This window comes from Drosophila guanche, unplaced genomic scaffold (genome assembly GCF_900245975.1).
Source record: "Drosophila guanche unplaced genomic scaffold, DGUA_6, whole genome shotgun sequence".
In the NCBI taxonomy this organism is placed as follows: domain Eukaryota; kingdom Metazoa; phylum Arthropoda; class Insecta; order Diptera; family Drosophilidae; genus Drosophila; species Drosophila guanche.
This window is the reverse complement of record NW_022995743.1, coordinates 3,642,367-3,658,234: the sequence shown is the minus strand read 5'-3', so window position 1 is coordinate 3,658,234 and position 15,868 is coordinate 3,642,367. Positions and strand designations below refer to the sequence as shown.

Here is a 15,868-nt window from a genome sequence, read left to right as displayed (position 1 = left end):
CTCTGCCAGAGTACATAATAATCAAGCGTTCAGTTTTCGGATAAGTAATTGCTTTTTGAGCGACTTCTGATGGCATTCTTATCGCTCAGAATATATAAAGGGTAGCAGTTGGGGCAGAACTCTGTTTAAAATGATTTTAATATTGCTCATCGCTGTCTGTGGTGCCACTGCAGCCTCGAATAATACCAAGTTGGAGTTCGTATTCGGTGCGAACTGTAATCCTTTGCTGCAATGCGATGAACATTATTCTGTGGCGACCTTTGCTAAGGTAAGCCAAAGGTTACAGATTTTTCTGTGCTTATGTTTTGGTCTCTGCAGGTCAACTGGTTCGAGGCCCATCAAATATGCAACAGTGTGGGAGCCGTGCTGGCTACTGTAAATAATCGGGATCAGCATTCGCTCATGCTGCAGCGTGTCAAACGAAGTAGTAAGAAAAGCCATGACCCACAAGGCAACCCCCTTTAATGTTAAACCTTTCTCTTAGATTTGGGTTTGGCCGATAAACGCTTCTGGTTGGGCGCCACAAATCTGGTGGAACGCAGCAGCCTGGGGACATGGACCTGGCTGAGCACTGGGCTACCCATGACGTACAGTCGCTGGGGCAGGAAGGAGCCCCGTTCGGATAAAACTCACGGCACTGCTTGCCTTGTGCTGGGCCAGTACACCAAGTGGCACAGTGCACCCTGTAATGAGAAGTTCAGTTTTATATGCGAGAATATTTGTCTATTGAATGAGACCAATATAAACAATCAAATATATGTTTGAAGTGCAATTGAATGCGAAAAAGTATCTACAAGAAGTTTGAGTTTGTTTCATAGTGCTGAGAAAACCTTAAAAAAAGGATATTGGAATAAATCTTAAATCTTACTTCAACAACACCCAAGCCCGTAACTGTTGTAGAAAAGTTCCACAAATTAAAATACGCCATAAAGTTTATTCGCATCAGTCAGCTTTTGTTTGAGCAAATGCAAGAGCTTAGTGCTGCCAGAAGCTTAATGCTGCCGAAAGCTGTGGCTACTGCTCAATCAAAAGCTGACTGATGCAAAGACTACTGTGTAGCGCCTCAAGCTGACTTCATGGCCTTCATTCGAAGACATTCCAAAAATCATTAAATTCTGTTTTGCTGCTGATTATTTTATTGCTGCTTGTACATATTTAGAAGCCAACACCGTTATTGCTTGGACACATAGTCTAGTCCTCGAACAGGCAACGTTTCTCACAGACAAAGTAGCGCTGCTCGCTGCAGTCCTCGTTCACCCAGGCACCAGTGATGGCATAGACGGCTATGCAGTTTTTGTTGGAGCTGGGATAGTAGCTCAGACCGTTCTGGAAGTTGCGATAGGTGAAGCTGCGTCCATTGCTGAACCAAATCCAGGTGTTTTCATTGGCCAGATCCGTGCCCGAGGTCCACAAGGGTGCGTCCAGCAGCGGTAGCTGGGCATTGCCGCGGGTGTACAGGAAATTGCGCACCGCCCGCTGATCGCTCTCCGTGGTGATGCTGACCAGAGTGTAACCGTAGGAGGCACAGGTGGCCTGGGCCTGGTACCAGTTTACTTTGGCAAAGGTGCCCAGCGCGTACTTGCCATCGGTGACAATGAACGGCGAGAATGCAATGTCCGATGCGGTGCTGTCTTCTTCGCCCGATGGAGTCGTTTGGGCCCAGACCAGGCCGAAGAATAAACAGATCAGAGACAGGGAGCGCATCTTGGTTTAGTTTATGGCAGTAGAGTGTGGACATAATCCTTATATAGCGATTGCTTACCCTTGACTTGGCTCCTCCTAATTGCCTTTCGCATTCATCACGACTGTCACTCGATAAGCAGCGGATTCTGGGATAACTAAGCACTTTGTTCAAATTGGTTTAGCTTCGTTGGGTTCTTCCCCCCTTCCGCTTTCCACTCGTTGCACTTTGCAGTTTGGCGTTTGCCATAAATATTGCTCCACAGTAAATCTCAATTTCCAAGCTCTGCGCCAAATCCGTTTGCCATTTTTATGTTAAAGTTTTTCGCTCGCTCTCTTTGCTAATAATGTTATCCCTCCCCTCCCCCACCAAAATAGCTGTCGGATCCCAGTGCAAGTGCAAGAAATTTATCGAAAAAATGTAAAAGCATATCTCATTTAACTCTGCTGTCAGCTGGGCGAAGGGGACGACGTTATGACGGGTCAAGGATTGAACCAAACGAACGAACCCCTCGGTCCAACTTTTTCCCCACTCAATCTCAATGCACACTTCCTTTGTCCCCCTTTTTCCGCTCTCTCTCTCTCTTTCTGCGTGGGTTTGCGTGTTGGCCAAGTGTTTACGAGTCCCTTTGGTGCTCGGGCAACAAGCGAAATGTGCAAACACAGATCGCTGTATTCCATTCTATTCCTTGCCTTTCTATTCCCTTTAAGAGTGCTGGGAAATTGACATAAAATCAAAAATTGCTACAGCATTCTGTGTGTGTATGGGGGCGTATGCGTAATATGATTTCTGTGAATGTCCCTCCCCCATTCAGATTCAGATTCGCATTTGCATTTGGCAATTCTGCACAAAGGTTCACATTGCAAACAAGGTCATTCAATTCGTAGGGGGATGACAAGGAACAGAATGCCAAGGGTATTGGTAGAGTATTTGGGTATTTTCCATTTACTTACAAAATGTTCTAAAAGTATTGGAACTTTTCCCTTTGGTAATCTGCTAAATCTTGTCTAACCCCCAACCCTTTCCATATCTTGTCAATATCGGAAATCAGCAATTAGTCACCCTATATAACAACTGGTCCTGTGGCGCAATGGATAACGCGTCTGACTACGGATCAGAAGATTCCAGGTTCGACTCCTGGCAGGATCGCAGAAGTTTATTTTTAAAATTTTTTTTAAATTATTAAATTAGTAATGAATTATACGTTTCTTTGTTTTCATCATCAACAGTTCTGTACAATTGATATATTTGTAACCTAATAACTATTAAATTTGTGTTCTCCATTGGGAATATCAATATCTGATTTATAAGTATTTGGTTAGATAAAGTATATTTTGGATATACAAATGATATATCAAAATGCCAGCTCTATTTCAGTCCATCACAGCATTTTTTTCTTTCTTTCCAACATAAACTACAGAACGCATGAAGCACTAACCAGTTTTTGTTTAAACAATTTTTCCATAAACCGATATTTTTAGGGTTAAGCTAACTTTAACCCCAACCCATTTACATATTTCTTTGAAAGCGCAAACCAGTATTTAGACGCCCCAATACTAACGGGTCCTGTGGCGCAATGGATAACGCGTCTGACTACGGATCAGAAGATTCCAGGTTCGACTCCTGGCAGGATCGCAGACATTTTTTTATTCGTTTTTTAATATTAATATTATTTTCTAAATTTAAATATATAATACTACTGATTGTTTTCAAAAAGATTACGTAATCTATTTCAGAATTTTACAAAATTTATTCCCATTTAAAATAGCTGCAATAAAAATTACAAAAAAGTTTATTTTCGCCCAACGTGGGGCTCGAACCCACGACCCTGAGATTAAGAGTCTCATGCTCTACCGACTGAGCTAGCCGGGCACTTGCATGACGGATCGCAAAATGCTGGTATATCGGGAAGAGCATGAAGATCGGTTCTCTGTAAGTTATATAAAATAGTTCTTTGCATAATTAAAATGAGAATTTATGTATCTTCCACATTTCTTAAACATTTCCGCGTTGGCAACATGAATATTTATATAAATCTATAAATAAATTGGATTGTGGAATTTTGATGTCGCAATATAAAAACGAACCCAGAATTGAGTCAATTTTCCGCACATTCTCCACTTTGTTGAACAAATTGAGCAGTTTCCAGTTGGCCCTTTGTTGAATGTGCGCAATTAAATGGTAAAACTTGTTGACAAGATGACATGATCTATTAGCTTTGGTTATTTGTCTTTGCTTGGTTCGTTGCTTGCAAGGAAACGGAAAAATTGCAATTAAATTGGTTGCTTGATGCTGCCAAAGGACATGCCCACTCCCCCACAAGTCACAAGAAAGTCAAGCAGGATAAATGCAACGAAACGTCGTCCAATGAATGCTGTTCCTGCAGCTCCTGCAGCTCCTTCCTCAATCTAATTTATGCGTTTGCCGCAGGGATAGGGGGTTTGTTCTTGGCTTTCAGCTGTTGAACATTTTCGCAGCACGTAAAGCGAAGGTCGTCAAACGCTTAGCTTTGTTTTATGGCGTTAGAAATACATCTTGGTGGACCCTCAACTTGCTCACTTTCAAAGTCCTTCCGGTGAATGTCATTCGCGTGAGATTGGACAAGGCTGCTGCGATAATTGACAGGAGGCTGGAGTGAGTGGAATTGAGTGATTTCTGATCAAGTCCTTGCCCTTCTTATAACTTTTCTTTCCACTAAATACTTTAATTTTAAGACCTTAAAGACCCTTGGTCCCTGCTGCTACTCTTATCCCCTAAGAATCAGGGCAACCGAGTCGAAATGCTTCATTAAGATTGTATCGTGGTCGTTCCTTTTGTGCGCATTCCCCAAATGTCCGCCATCAAAGCTAAAGACAGTGTGACAGAGGGTGACCCAGGGCAGCCCATTTCTTCCGTCTTAATTAACAAATTTTGCCAATATACGCGTACTCCGCGCTGTCAGAAGGAAGGATCTCCGTTGGGGTAAAAAGTTTCCAGCTAATTAGAAGACCAGCAAAAACCAGAGGGGGGGAAACGCGTGCAATTTGCGAGTTTATTAATTTAATGTCGATTTGCATGCAATTACTGGCTCAAGGCAAAGCTTTATCTCAGTTGCAGTTCGTTTATGATGCTGCATCCGAGCGTAATCTAGCAGAAAGACATTCGTGGATGCGCCACTAGCTAATTAAAACTAATGGCCGACTGCCATCAGGCATCTGGCAGGGACTCTAAAGGTGCAGTTGCAGTCTCCCTCGTTTTTTTCGAGTGGCTTTCCGTGTTCGATGCCATTGGCAGTGGCTGTGGCAGTGCAATTCAATCGAAAGACAAAGCCACTCCCTCGAAAAGGTAGCAAAAGTTACGCAATATAAAAGTGTGGCACGCGATTTTCGATACGCTCCCACCCATTGCCCCGGCTTGCAAATCCGACACGAAGGTCAGTGCAAAGTCATTCAGTTGCGTGCCACGCATTTCCCAGTGCCCCTGGCAGTGGCAGTGGCAGTGGCAGTTGCAGTTGCACCACCCCTTACTAGAGAACAACTCAACTGTAAATTGGCTTAACTGTAGTTTATCATTAAATTTGATGTCATTTTATTTCACGTTGCCGGGGCACGTAAATTTTTGTTGTCTTACATGTGCATGTGAGAGGAAAGCATAAGCCATCCACAGGGAAAGGTTTTAAGTGCCCACAGAAAAGGAATACAGGGGAGAGAGTAGAGTCAGTAGATGGAGCAGGATTGGGGGAAGTAGAGTCCAGGGATTTTGAATAGATTTCGTGTATAAAAACTTCCGTTGGGAGATTCCAGTTCCCTTTGGGAAGTCAAACCAATTATTCTCTCTACCTAAAAATACCTCATAGTTATGGCAAATAAATATATATATTTAGCTCCTTAAGTTCACAAAAAAATCCCCTAATCTATGCCATCTAAAGACATACTCCTCAGTGATAATAACCAGCCACAGGTATGCATCTATTTCCAGCATTGTGCAAACCCAAACCACTCATCAGCGTATCAGCCACACACTCATGTAATGGCCGGTACTCCACGTATAATTAGCCAACCCCTAGAAGGCCATGACGTGAATACTCCTCCTCAATGGAAGCCGCTCATTGGGCGACTTCCAGCCCTGCCCACTCCGAGATGCTCAACTCTGGTGCCGAGAGAGTAAATTGACAATTGCATTAAGTGCGTTAAGTGCTTTCAGTGTGTGAATGTGTCCATGTCCTGACAGGACATGGACAAAAAGCAACCAACAGCTTGTGTTGTGTAGTGGAAGTGAGCTAAAACTTTTTATGTTGCAACTTGCCGGCCAACAAGCTGCTGTGGCAAGCCATTATGACAGTTTGCTTGAAGGATAATTGTCCACGGGGTGTCCTTGACAGGGAGTGCTGCGAATGCCAGGGGGGAAGCAAGGCTAAGCGGTTACATAAGCAATAGCCTTGCCAAAGCGTCACTGATTGAGTAAGAGCTGAGTAATCCCACCGATGTGTGGGGATTATAGATAATTAATGCACGTCATTCAACTCTGATTTAACTAAGCCCCGTCAAGTGCGACTAAAAACAGGTTGGGCAACAAATAATAACGGGCATTGAGAGGCATTCAAAGTAATCATAATGACACATAAAGCGCTTTGTCGAGTGTAGACTGAGCTCAAGTTGAATTTCTAGCGCCAATAAATAATGAATAACAAGTAATAATTACTAAAAATAGTTGAAATAACAATTTATAAACTGGCTACAATATTTACATCTACGTTGCAGATAAAACCAAACAGAATCTGCAACACAGATCCTAGGCCGCAACCCGCTCGACCCTGAGGTAAATCTCATGCTTGCTGGCAAGGACAGCTGTCATGGGTGCAAATTCGATTGTCTTCACGGTCTTGTCGCACCATTTCACCCGATGATTGCGCAGCAAATGGACGAGTCCAAGCTTCGATTGGAGCAGACCCAGGCGCATGCCAATGCAGTTGCGGGGACCCACACCGAAGGGCATGTAGGCATCCATGTTCAGTTTATCCCTGTTGGCGGGATCGAAGCGCTCCGGATCGAATTTATCTGGCTGGGGCCAGTACTTGGGGTCCCGCTGTATGCCTATGGCAGAGACATAGACGGGCATGCCATCGGGCAGCTCCATGTCGTGATGGGGCGCCAGGGTGAAGCGTTCACCCTCAGCGGGCTGGGCACACTCACGTTCGGCATAGCCCACAATCGGGTACATGCGAAGTGTTTCGTTGACAACCTTGGTTAGGTAGGGCATCTCCTGAATGCGGTCGTAGCTTATGTGATCCTCGACGCCGAATGATTCCTCGATCTCCTGTCGCAAACGCCTCTGCGTCTCCTCATTCTTGGCCAGCTCGTACAGGGCCAACGTCATGGTGGAGGAGCTGGTCTCGTAGCCGGCAGTCTGGAACACCGCTGCCTGTGCTATCAAAAAGTCCATGTTCTTGGCCTTGTTGTTCTTGTCGGGACTGGCGGCAGCCTCACGTTTGAGTGCCAGCAGAATATCCACAAGATCGTTGCGCCGCAGCCCCGACTTTTCTCTCTCCGCCATCACATAATTGACGGTGCTGCGAATAAAGTTGGATGTGGACTTGGAGAATACTTTCGCCCTGGCCAATCTGACTAAGCCTGGCAGCATGAAGATGATGGCAAAGTCAATGCCACGACTGAAGGATGGCGTAAAGATGGCTTGATTATGATGGAAAAATTCACTCTTGGGATCCTGCAGGGCATTTGCTTCCAGGCCAAAGGCAATGGTCGCAATCAGATCGGTGGTGAAGCGGGCGCACAGACTTTTGATCTTCACGATGGAATTGTTCTCCTGACGCGCAATATTGTCCTCCAAGTTCTTGCCGATCTGTTGGCAAAACAAAACTATTAGCCATGGAACATATTTCCAAGTTTCTTCGACTCGTGCTCACCTTAACCATCAGTGGATACATCTGCTTGATCTTGCCCGAGGTAAAGACCGGCGAGATCTTGTTGCGCAGCTCCTTCCAGTCGGGACTGCGCACGAAGAACATATTGTTGTAGCCGAGGGCATCGTGATGCGGATCCGTTTGCAGTTTGCGATTGTTAAAGTAACTGAACTTCTTGATCATCACCGTCTTGATCAGTTCCAGATCGCGTATAACCAGAGCTGGCCGATATGCCAGGTATACCCCAATGATGGGCTCATTCTCAAGCCCCGGAGTCTGATGGAACTTCCTGATCTGATCGAAGAACGGCATTCTGCCGCTAAGGAAGCCCACCGTATCACCCAATATGGGCAGTGGGCCGATTTCCTTTATTCCATGGCGCTTCCAGAAGCTATGGCGACGCTTCTGCCACACATAGAACACAATCGCCAAGGTGGCGATCAAAAAAAGTAGCTCAGTGGACATGATCGTACAGCGAGCAACTGTTTGCCTGCCAGCTAACGCAGTTGCTTATAAAGCAACCATGTCAATCGGCCATAGCTTTGCTGTAATATAGCCACAACGTAGATGCTCTAACAGTTTCGCTTATCAGCAAATGCCACAACAATGGCTGGCAGCCAAGCCAATACATCCTCCCTAGTGATAAGGGTATGCCAAAACCCGCTATATAATGTTTGCCTTGCAAACTTTTTTGCCTAGCTCTGATGACTTGACTAAAAGTTGGCATGAATTGCAGCTCCCAGCGACTCCGAGTACAGTCTAGGCTGGGACTCAGCAAGAGTGTTCCGTTCAGTTTGTTGAGGCATGATTAGATGGCAGCTCCTACGCCCTGTGTTTGTGCTAGCACCAGAGTCTTGCCTGCCTGTTATCAATTGTTATTGTTTTTAGATATTCTTCAGGCTTTATTTTATTACTTTTTAATATGGTATGGCACTTGTATCAAAGCGCCGATCGACTTACATTTACCATTGATGGCATTTATTGATAGCTCTTTCGGGTCATGCAATCTATACAACTGTCCCTCTCTCTGTCTCTCGCATTATCTACCTACATCGATCACCTTTACATACAAGTATTCTTGAGTGTATTATCATTTTTCGTTTTATTTATTCACGTTTTTTTTTTGTTTGTTTATTAAGTGATCTGAAAATAGACCCAAAACCGATTATGCTGTGGACTTAAGTAAAGCTTAGCGCCGGCGTGACTCAACGGTCCTGTGGCGCAATGGATAACGCGTCTGACTACGGATCAGAAGATTCCAGGTTCGACTCCTGGCAGGATCGACTAGATTTTTTGTTTCCTTTCAATATTTCTGCTACATTAACCAACCAAGAAGTTTTGGCTTATATATATTTTAACATGATTTCAAAATATTTTTGATATTTAAGTCCCACACAAAATGGATCAGCATAAATACCTTCTTCAAATACTTTTGTTTCTATTATGTTTAAATAAGCTTGCGATACAATTTTCAAGCATTTTTTCGAATCGAAAATATTTAATAAGGCACAGAAGAAAACTGTTTTTGGGCGCTCGAAAGGCAAGTGGTCCTGTGGCGCAATGGATAACGCGTCTGACTACGGATCAGAAGATTCCAGGTTCGACTCCTGGCAGGATCGAAATTTTTTTCAAAAATGATAATCATTTTTGCTATATTTTCAAACTATGGACTTTATTTTTGCATGTGTATTGATGTTCATTTGTTCAAAATAATTTTCAGCAGTCACACGCAGAAGAACAGCACTGTCCCCCTCGAAAGGTATCGCTTAAATCTCACCTTAAAAGTCCTTGGCGTCCTATAAGCCGCATCTAACCCCTCTGGTTGCTGAGTGGAAAGTTTCAGCTGTTTAACATAAAGCGCCAAATAATCCACACGCTCTCAACACTATACCATTTGATTTGCGCTGAGCCACCGCAGCTGCACTTTGTCATTGAATCCCAAATCCCCATCATATCCGTGGCCCTACCCCACATCTTGGCTGCTTTCTTAATGCGCAAAACTCAGAGACTCACTCAAACACGTTTGAATGACACGTACGGGGGGTGTAAGGTGTAAGTGCGAAATCGAGACCTAAGCAAGTTCCATTCTCTGAAGAAGTACAAAAAATGTGACAAGTAATTTCAAGAAATAAAAAAAATTCGATCCTGCCAGGAGTCGAACCTGGAATCTTCTGATCCGTAGTCAGACGCGTTATCCATTGCGCCACAGGACCGCATATCAGCTCTGAGTCCAATGGTTGCCAAGATTTATAAGCTCTATAATATGAGCTTTTCACTAAACAAGCTTTGGAAATTGAATATTTTTGTAATAATATTATCACACAAACGTCTGAAATGAAAGTAACGTAAGTTCTTAAGAAACGAGTCAATACGAAATCAATGGGAAAAAGCTATGGTCACAATGCAGGTCAGAAATATACTTTGCCAACGTCTGTCCAAATGCCCGGCTAGCTCAGTCGGTAGAGCATGAGACTCTTAATCTCAGGGTCGTGGGTTCGAGCCCCACGTTGGGCGAAATTAACTTTTTGAATTTATTTTTGTTGTCTGTCTGTCGTTTTGAATTGGAATAAGTTTGGAAAATGGTTTAGAAAAGTTAACGAAAAGGTTTTTGACTTAAAAAAGTCTAACAATGAACAACTACAAAATAACTAAATAGAAAAAACGATTAGATTAAAAAAAAGATATTTCTGCGATCCTGCCAGGAGTCGAACCTGGAATCTTCTGATCCGTAGTCAGACGCGTTATCCATTGCGCCACAGGACCCGTTGGAAACCGAGTGACAAAAGTTTCACATATATGCAATCAGGTTTGTTATTCAAGTAAAATAACCTTGTTATCGACTGCAAGCAGTGCCATTAGCAGTGTTAGCTGCCCCAACGGCTCCAAAGCCAGCGGCAACACCAACGGACTCATACTTAAAACGCAAAAATGAGCTCTCTTCACAGTATGTTTAGTAACAGGGTGGATTCTACCTTGCATGCCTTGTGTTTTTTGGGCCGATTCGCTTGTGGGCCATTCCCTTTTCTAACTCACCGGCAACACACATTCGTGCAACATTCGAAAGCGGGCGTATTTGAATCGGCCTTGCCGCCCCCAAGCTCGTGAGCATGAATGAAACATTTCGGGCATGTCGCTCCCCAACTCGCGAACGGATTGAACGTGCCCGCGGAAACGGAACGGAAAGATTGCGTCGAATTTGTTTCTGAACTCGGGAAAGTCCGTTGCGGCTTCGGAATCCAAATGCAAACGTTTTACTTGTGCGGCAAATGACAAAGAGAAACAGAAATCCCTCGAAACTAGCCGCGCTGCTCTCATATTTTGTTTATAACTAAAAAAAGTGTCGTGTGTTTTTATAAAGAAAAGTGCGCTTAAGTTGGGATTCGATCTGTGATGGGATGATAGTAGGCCTTAAACTCTGTGTGAGAATAACTGTCGCAAGCGTCCCAGAGAGCCAGCGAGCTGCCTGTAAGTGTTTGTGTTTGTGCTTGTGTGTGTGCGAGTTCTATGTAAAATAGCAAAATTACAAAGTGTTAAATGTAAATAATATTTGTGTTCAACCATCTATCGTCTCCTTTTCGGTAAGTTGCATCCTCTTTTTCGAGTGTCTTGTCTTCCTTGCCCATCTCTGCTTCTCTGTGCTATCTGATGTTTCGCTTTCGGCTGGCTGTTCTTCGACTTTATGCCGCTCTTCGTCTCTCTCTTCGACGGTCTGTTTTTACGTACTTTTTTGTTTTCATCGTCTGCTTCGGCTGAAAGCGAACGAAAAGCTGTGTCAAAGCGGAACAACAATAAGTTCTTGTTGTTGTTGTTTCTGTTTTTCTGCTTCTCATTCTACTTTGTGTAGTTTTGTTGTTCATGCTGTTTGTTTAGCTGTCGTTTTCTCCATTTACATACACCACTACATTCTCCGTTCGTGTGATGCTCTCCGTCTTGCTTTTGGTCGCCGTCGTCTCTCTCCTCACTGGCTCTCTTTCTGCCCACGTTCTTCTCGTTTCCTATGTGTGTTTGTAGGCCTCAACAGAGGCGTCGCTTCGCTGCCACTGGCTCTGCTGGCGACGCGGTTAACTCGTTCAGCGACTTGTACTACCCCACCCTTGCCCCCTTCTCCACCTTTCAGTACTTAATGCATGAGTCTAGACTCTGGACAATCCAGAGGTTCTCTAGCTACTACCGATTTCAACTTAATGGTTATGTAGCCCTGCATGAACCTGAAACAAACGTGATTCCTAGATTTTTGGGAGCCCTGCTTTCTTTAGTTTATATATTATGCATTCATTCTAAGCACTCTGCCAGTGTAGTGCAGTTGATGCAGGTCTAGATTCTAGAGGTACACTCCAATTACTTTGGACTTACAAGTGTCGTAAATTGTGTAATTTGCTTACAAAAAAAGTCTGTATTGACAATATTGACCTTCATCTTGCTCCAAGTGAGATTTCGGAGCAAAGAAGAATGTCACACTATGTATCAAAGTTTGTAAGCTTCAAGAGCTTTTAGTTTTATTCTGGACTGGTTAAATTCTGGCTAAGAGTTGACAACTCCGAAGACGCAAAATAGAGGATCTTAAGCCCTCTATAAAACTATATTCTTGGCTTGGAAACAGGCCCCTCTTCAGAGCCCCATTAACCTGCAACAATCGGAAACTGGTCTGGCAGCAAACTACATACACTGCATGCTACAGACATCTTCGTCCTCCATTTTGGGTTGCAACTTCGGCCCGTCAGTCGCATCATCCATCGGCGTACAGGGAGGGACGGACGGACAAAACGGTCGTTGAAAGCGAAAATAGCGCAGAGAGAATTGTGTTGTGTTGGGTGTTCAGCAGAGTTCTCGCTGGGTTCTCTATCCGACTGAAATGTATCTCGCAGATACATATCTAGAAACTGCCGCATAGAATGCAGTAGAACCAGACACAAGTAACTAAATATAATGTGCACCACACACAGATGCACGGCTATACGCACACAGACAGGGACAGCGACATGTATAAATATATCCCGCCTGTCTCTGTGTCTGTCTATGTCTATGGGCCGCTTGCAATTTCATTTTCATTGCAACTTCATGCCCCTGACATCGGGCAGAATGCCTGCCTCTGCGTCTGTCCCCACCACAGTACCACAGTACCACTGCACCACAGCACCGCCTCCTCCTCCTCATCGTCATCCGGTCGTAGTCTGCTTCGTTGCAATTCTTCAGCATTTTGCTTTCATCTCTTGCAGCTCTTTTGCACCGTCTGCCTGTTTCTACGCTTATTCTTCGACAATTGCAAGTTGTCGGACGGGACGACAGGCCTATTGAAGTTACGAGTATGCACCCCTTCACCCCCGTCTACCCCTATCACACGTATCTGTATCCCTGTACACTCGTGTGTGTGTGAGTGTGTGCGTGGGGGAGCTTTTTTTGCCCTAACCTACACCACAGAAAACGTATTGCGTCGGCTCTCGGTTTTCCTCCACCACCGCCTCATATGGCCCCCATATCACTTCATTTTGCATCCACGAAGCATGCATTCATCGCTCTACGTTTCCCACTTATTTTCTCTCCCTTCTTATGGCTATTTTCTCTTTATTTCTTTATTAGTTTTCCTTTCATGGTGCATGCATGGGAACAAATATTTCATTGATGCCTTTTCTGACATTCTTCCATTGTGTAGTACATGTTTGTGTGTTTTATTTATGACCGAATATTTTTTCTCTTTTATTACAGTGATATGGCCATAGTTATGCGATCGATTTCTGTCTTCAGCGTGCAATAAATTAAAACTATACTAACAATCATCCCATTGGTAAGTCATTAAATTGAAATTCTGTTAAGCTATTCTATTCTATTAAGTTTAGCACTTGCATTCCTAACCGCTTTGCTACGAGAGAGTCAATTTGGACATATTGACCGCTGTGATCACATGGCCCATTAGCTCAGCTGGTTAGAGCGTCGTGCTAATAACGCGAAGGCCGCGGGTTCGATCCCCCCATGGGCCAGAGTTGATTCTCCTTTTTTCGAAATATTTTGGTTCATCGATGTTCTTACTGGATTTCGAGTACCCAATAAGTCCCAATAAGTACCGGAACATAGCCTTAATTAACTTTGTTGATTGCAATATAAGAATTCCACATATTTGTGAGTAGCTTCCATATCGCTGGTGCGATCTAGTATTGATTCTTCTTTTGGATCGTCTATAACATAAGAAATTTAAATTTGTCCAGCTTTTTTGAAAAACATCCTGAATACAAGATGGCGTCAAGAGGCCCATTAGCTCAGTTGGTTAGAGCGTCGTGCTAATAACGCGAAGGTCGCGGGTTCGATCCCCTCATGGGCCAGAATAATATTTTTTGATCCTTACTTTGCCTTTTCACTTGATCAAAAGTTTAATATTTATAAAGTTCACATAGGAGAGGACTAAAAAAGGGCTTGAGATAAAATCAAAACTTATCAAGAATCATTTAGGAATGACAGAATAATAATACAAAAATTATAAACAAACAAAAAAGTAACTCCTGGCCCATGGGGGGATCGAACCCGCGGCCTTCGCGTTATTAGCACGACGCTCTAACCAGCTGAGCTAATGGGCCGTTGTTTACTGCCAGCCATAGGTAATAGTTAAGCATTTGTCAGCTGGTCTGCTTAGAATAAATATTAGTTGCTAAACAACATACGACACAAATATAGAAAAATAGAAGAAAAAGAGATTACTCGCCCAACGTGGGGCTCGAACCCACGACCCTGAGATTAAGAGTCTCATGCTCTACCGACTGAGCTAGCCGGGCTTGGTGCTTGCTGGCGTCAGAAGCGCGAGTTGGCCCCTAACGCATCGCGAACCGTGAACAAAAAAACTCCGTACACGTGGCAAAGGTCCCACCTGATTTATTTTTAGCCTCTTCTAGAGTCTAGACACTCTCTGTACGGTTTTACACCCACCCGCCCTTCCAAACCTTTGGGTATCATTGTCGCGGACCTGTCCCTATTTGTGTCTGCGTATCCCTCTTCCCAGAGTTGAATTGTTTTCTTGGCCGCTCGGCGGACCCTATTGTCTGGCTCTAGCACATTTTACTGCTTCCTAATGGAAACGATGTATAAAATTACGCGCCTACCTCAATGCACTGGATGCAGGGCCCTGGGAGTAGGGATCCGAGCGAAGGCTGTGGAAGTGGAAATGGTAATGGTTATGGGGGTGGGGGTGGCGGTGGCAGTGGCAGTGGCAGTCATGACAACCCCCTACCATACCCTGTTCTGTCTGACGCCGCCGCTTGCCTTCGGCCAAGTAATTTGCTATAAAATATTAAAACGAAACAATGTGAGAAAGGAAACAAAACAAAATACTCAGGGGGAGAGAGAGAGAGAGAGAGAGACGGTAGACAGACTAAAGCTGGAGCTAGAGCAGAAGCTGATGAAGACTCGTGGGGAACCATGGGGTAAACGGGCAGATAATCAGCCTGGCAGACGGTTTCTGTTGCCCTACGATTCAGACAGTGGAGCATATTGATACAAGCGATGATAGAGGGTAGATACCCTCAATTTCAATTTGGTTGATATGGAAAGCGATTCGTGTATGAATTATCTTAGAAACCTGATGAATCTCAAGCTGCTTTTCGTGTGCTTTTGGAAAACAATTGTTAGTAGAAAGAGCATTTGAAGGAACCTTTTCAAGAGCATTCATTATGTGCATACAAATTGAAAGAAAAAGAAAGGGAAAAACATCCAGAGCAAAGCTTATTTGTGCAGACAAATTGTTTATGTTGTCGGCGGCGGTTGCTGCGCACATGCTGGCCCGCTCCCCTTTCCCCATGCCCCATGGGTAGGCGCATCACGCATTATGTTGTCCAACCCCCTCGCACACTCTCAATCAGTATGCCACTGGCAGCGTCTGGACTGACTGCCACAGACAAGGCCAAATATGTTGGGGCAGGTTCCCAGGGTAAAACAAACAGAACTTTGATTAAAATAAAAACAAGAGAACAGAAGAAGAGGCACAGGCTTATATGTACGTATGGAGTAAAATGTATTTGATGCAGGAACATAACATAAAAATGTGAATTTAAAATGTGGGGAAACAAAAATGGATTTTCGCCCAACGTGGGGCTCGAACCCACGACCCTGAGATTAAGAGTCTCATGCTCTACCGACTGAGCTAGCCGGGCTGTTATCAAGGTCCCGAACATGGGAATTCATCAGAAATCTCAAGTGATCGATAAGGAATATCGGCAAAAGATTATATAGGTAATACCTTTAGAAATCATTGCTACCATTCAAATTTTAGTATGTCTATTCTTATTCTCTATCTAAAGGAGAGTTAT

At 44.0% G+C, this 15,868-nt stretch overlaps 3 protein-coding genes, 1 long non-coding RNA gene and 13 other non-coding genes across 17 annotated transcripts; 8 read left to right on the top strand and 9 right to left on the bottom strand.

Moving 5' to 3' along the window:
- The first annotated feature begins 130 nt into the window (after positions 1 to 130).
- On the top strand, positions 131 to 799 carry LOC117592345 (C-type lectin mannose-binding isoform). The gene is made up of 3 exons (XM_034286038.1): positions 131 to 268; positions 319 to 427; positions 485 to 799. Exons 1-3 carry the CDS (start codon positions 131 to 133, stop codon positions 763 to 765), a joined length of 528 nt encoding a protein of 175 aa, XP_034141929.1. The 3' UTR covers positions 766 to 799.
- Positions 800 to 1,113: 314 nt separating this feature from the next.
- On the bottom strand, positions 1,114 to 1,713 carry LOC117589522 (macrophage mannose receptor 1). The gene has a single exon (XM_034281517.1). The coding sequence runs from the start codon at positions 1,702 to 1,704 to the stop codon at positions 1,192 to 1,194; it is 513 nt and encodes a 170-aa protein (XP_034137408.1). The 5' UTR covers positions 1,705 to 1,713; the 3' UTR covers positions 1,114 to 1,191.
- Positions 1,714 to 2,757: 1,044 nt separating this feature from the next.
- Trnar-acg lies at positions 2,758 to 2,830 on the top strand. The gene has a single exon. It is a non-coding gene; the product is annotated as a tRNA-Arg (tRNA).
- Positions 2,831 to 3,243: 413 nt separating this feature from the next.
- On the top strand, positions 3,244 to 3,316 carry Trnar-acg. Its single transcript has one exon. It is a non-coding gene; the product is annotated as a tRNA-Arg (tRNA).
- A 164-nt stretch (positions 3,317 to 3,480) lies between these two features.
- Trnak-cuu lies at positions 3,481 to 3,553 on the bottom strand. Its single transcript has one exon. It is a non-coding gene; the product is annotated as a tRNA-Lys (tRNA).
- A 2,804-nt stretch (positions 3,554 to 6,357) lies between these two features.
- Positions 6,358 to 8,072, bottom strand: LOC117589495 (probable cytochrome P450 6w1). Its single transcript, XM_034281465.1, has 2 exons — positions 7,584 to 8,072; positions 6,358 to 7,519 (listed from the first exon to the last, which is right to left on the bottom strand). Exons 1-2 carry the CDS (start codon positions 8,043 to 8,045, stop codon positions 6,452 to 6,454), a joined length of 1,530 nt encoding a protein of 509 aa, XP_034137356.1. The 5' UTR covers positions 8,046 to 8,072; the 3' UTR covers positions 6,358 to 6,451.
- Positions 8,073 to 8,790: 718 nt separating this feature from the next.
- Trnar-acg lies at positions 8,791 to 8,863 on the top strand. Its single transcript has one exon. It is a non-coding gene; the product is annotated as a tRNA-Arg (tRNA).
- A 263-nt stretch (positions 8,864 to 9,126) lies between these two features.
- On the top strand, positions 9,127 to 9,199 carry Trnar-acg. Its single transcript has one exon. It is a non-coding gene; the product is annotated as a tRNA-Arg (tRNA).
- Positions 9,200 to 9,280: 81 nt separating this feature from the next.
- Positions 9,281 to 9,903, bottom strand: LOC117589532. Its single transcript, XR_004574219.1, has 3 exons — positions 9,742 to 9,903; positions 9,472 to 9,669; positions 9,281 to 9,405 (listed from the first exon to the last, which is right to left on the bottom strand). It is a non-coding gene; the product is annotated as an uncharacterized LOC117589532 (long non-coding RNA).
- On the bottom strand, positions 9,721 to 9,793 carry Trnar-acg. Its single transcript has one exon. It is a non-coding gene; the product is annotated as a tRNA-Arg (tRNA).
- A 118-nt stretch (positions 9,904 to 10,021) lies between the features above and the next one.
- Positions 10,022 to 10,094, top strand: Trnak-cuu. Its single transcript has one exon. It is a non-coding gene; the product is annotated as a tRNA-Lys (tRNA).
- Positions 10,095 to 10,270: 176 nt separating this feature from the next.
- On the bottom strand, positions 10,271 to 10,343 carry Trnar-acg. Its single transcript has one exon. It is a non-coding gene; the product is annotated as a tRNA-Arg (tRNA).
- Positions 10,344 to 13,481: 3,138 nt separating this feature from the next.
- On the top strand, positions 13,482 to 13,555 carry Trnai-aau. The gene has a single exon. It is a non-coding gene; the product is annotated as a tRNA-Ile (tRNA).
- Positions 13,556 to 13,820: 265 nt separating this feature from the next.
- On the top strand, positions 13,821 to 13,894 carry Trnai-aau. The gene has a single exon. It is a non-coding gene; the product is annotated as a tRNA-Ile (tRNA).
- A 178-nt stretch (positions 13,895 to 14,072) lies between these two features.
- Trnai-aau lies at positions 14,073 to 14,146 on the bottom strand. The gene has a single exon. It is a non-coding gene; the product is annotated as a tRNA-Ile (tRNA).
- Positions 14,147 to 14,268: 122 nt separating this feature from the next.
- Trnak-cuu lies at positions 14,269 to 14,341 on the bottom strand. Its single transcript has one exon. It is a non-coding gene; the product is annotated as a tRNA-Lys (tRNA).
- A 1,298-nt stretch (positions 14,342 to 15,639) lies between these two features.
- Positions 15,640 to 15,712, bottom strand: Trnak-cuu. Its single transcript has one exon. It is a non-coding gene; the product is annotated as a tRNA-Lys (tRNA).
- Between the last annotated feature and the right edge of the window lie 156 nt (positions 15,713 to 15,868).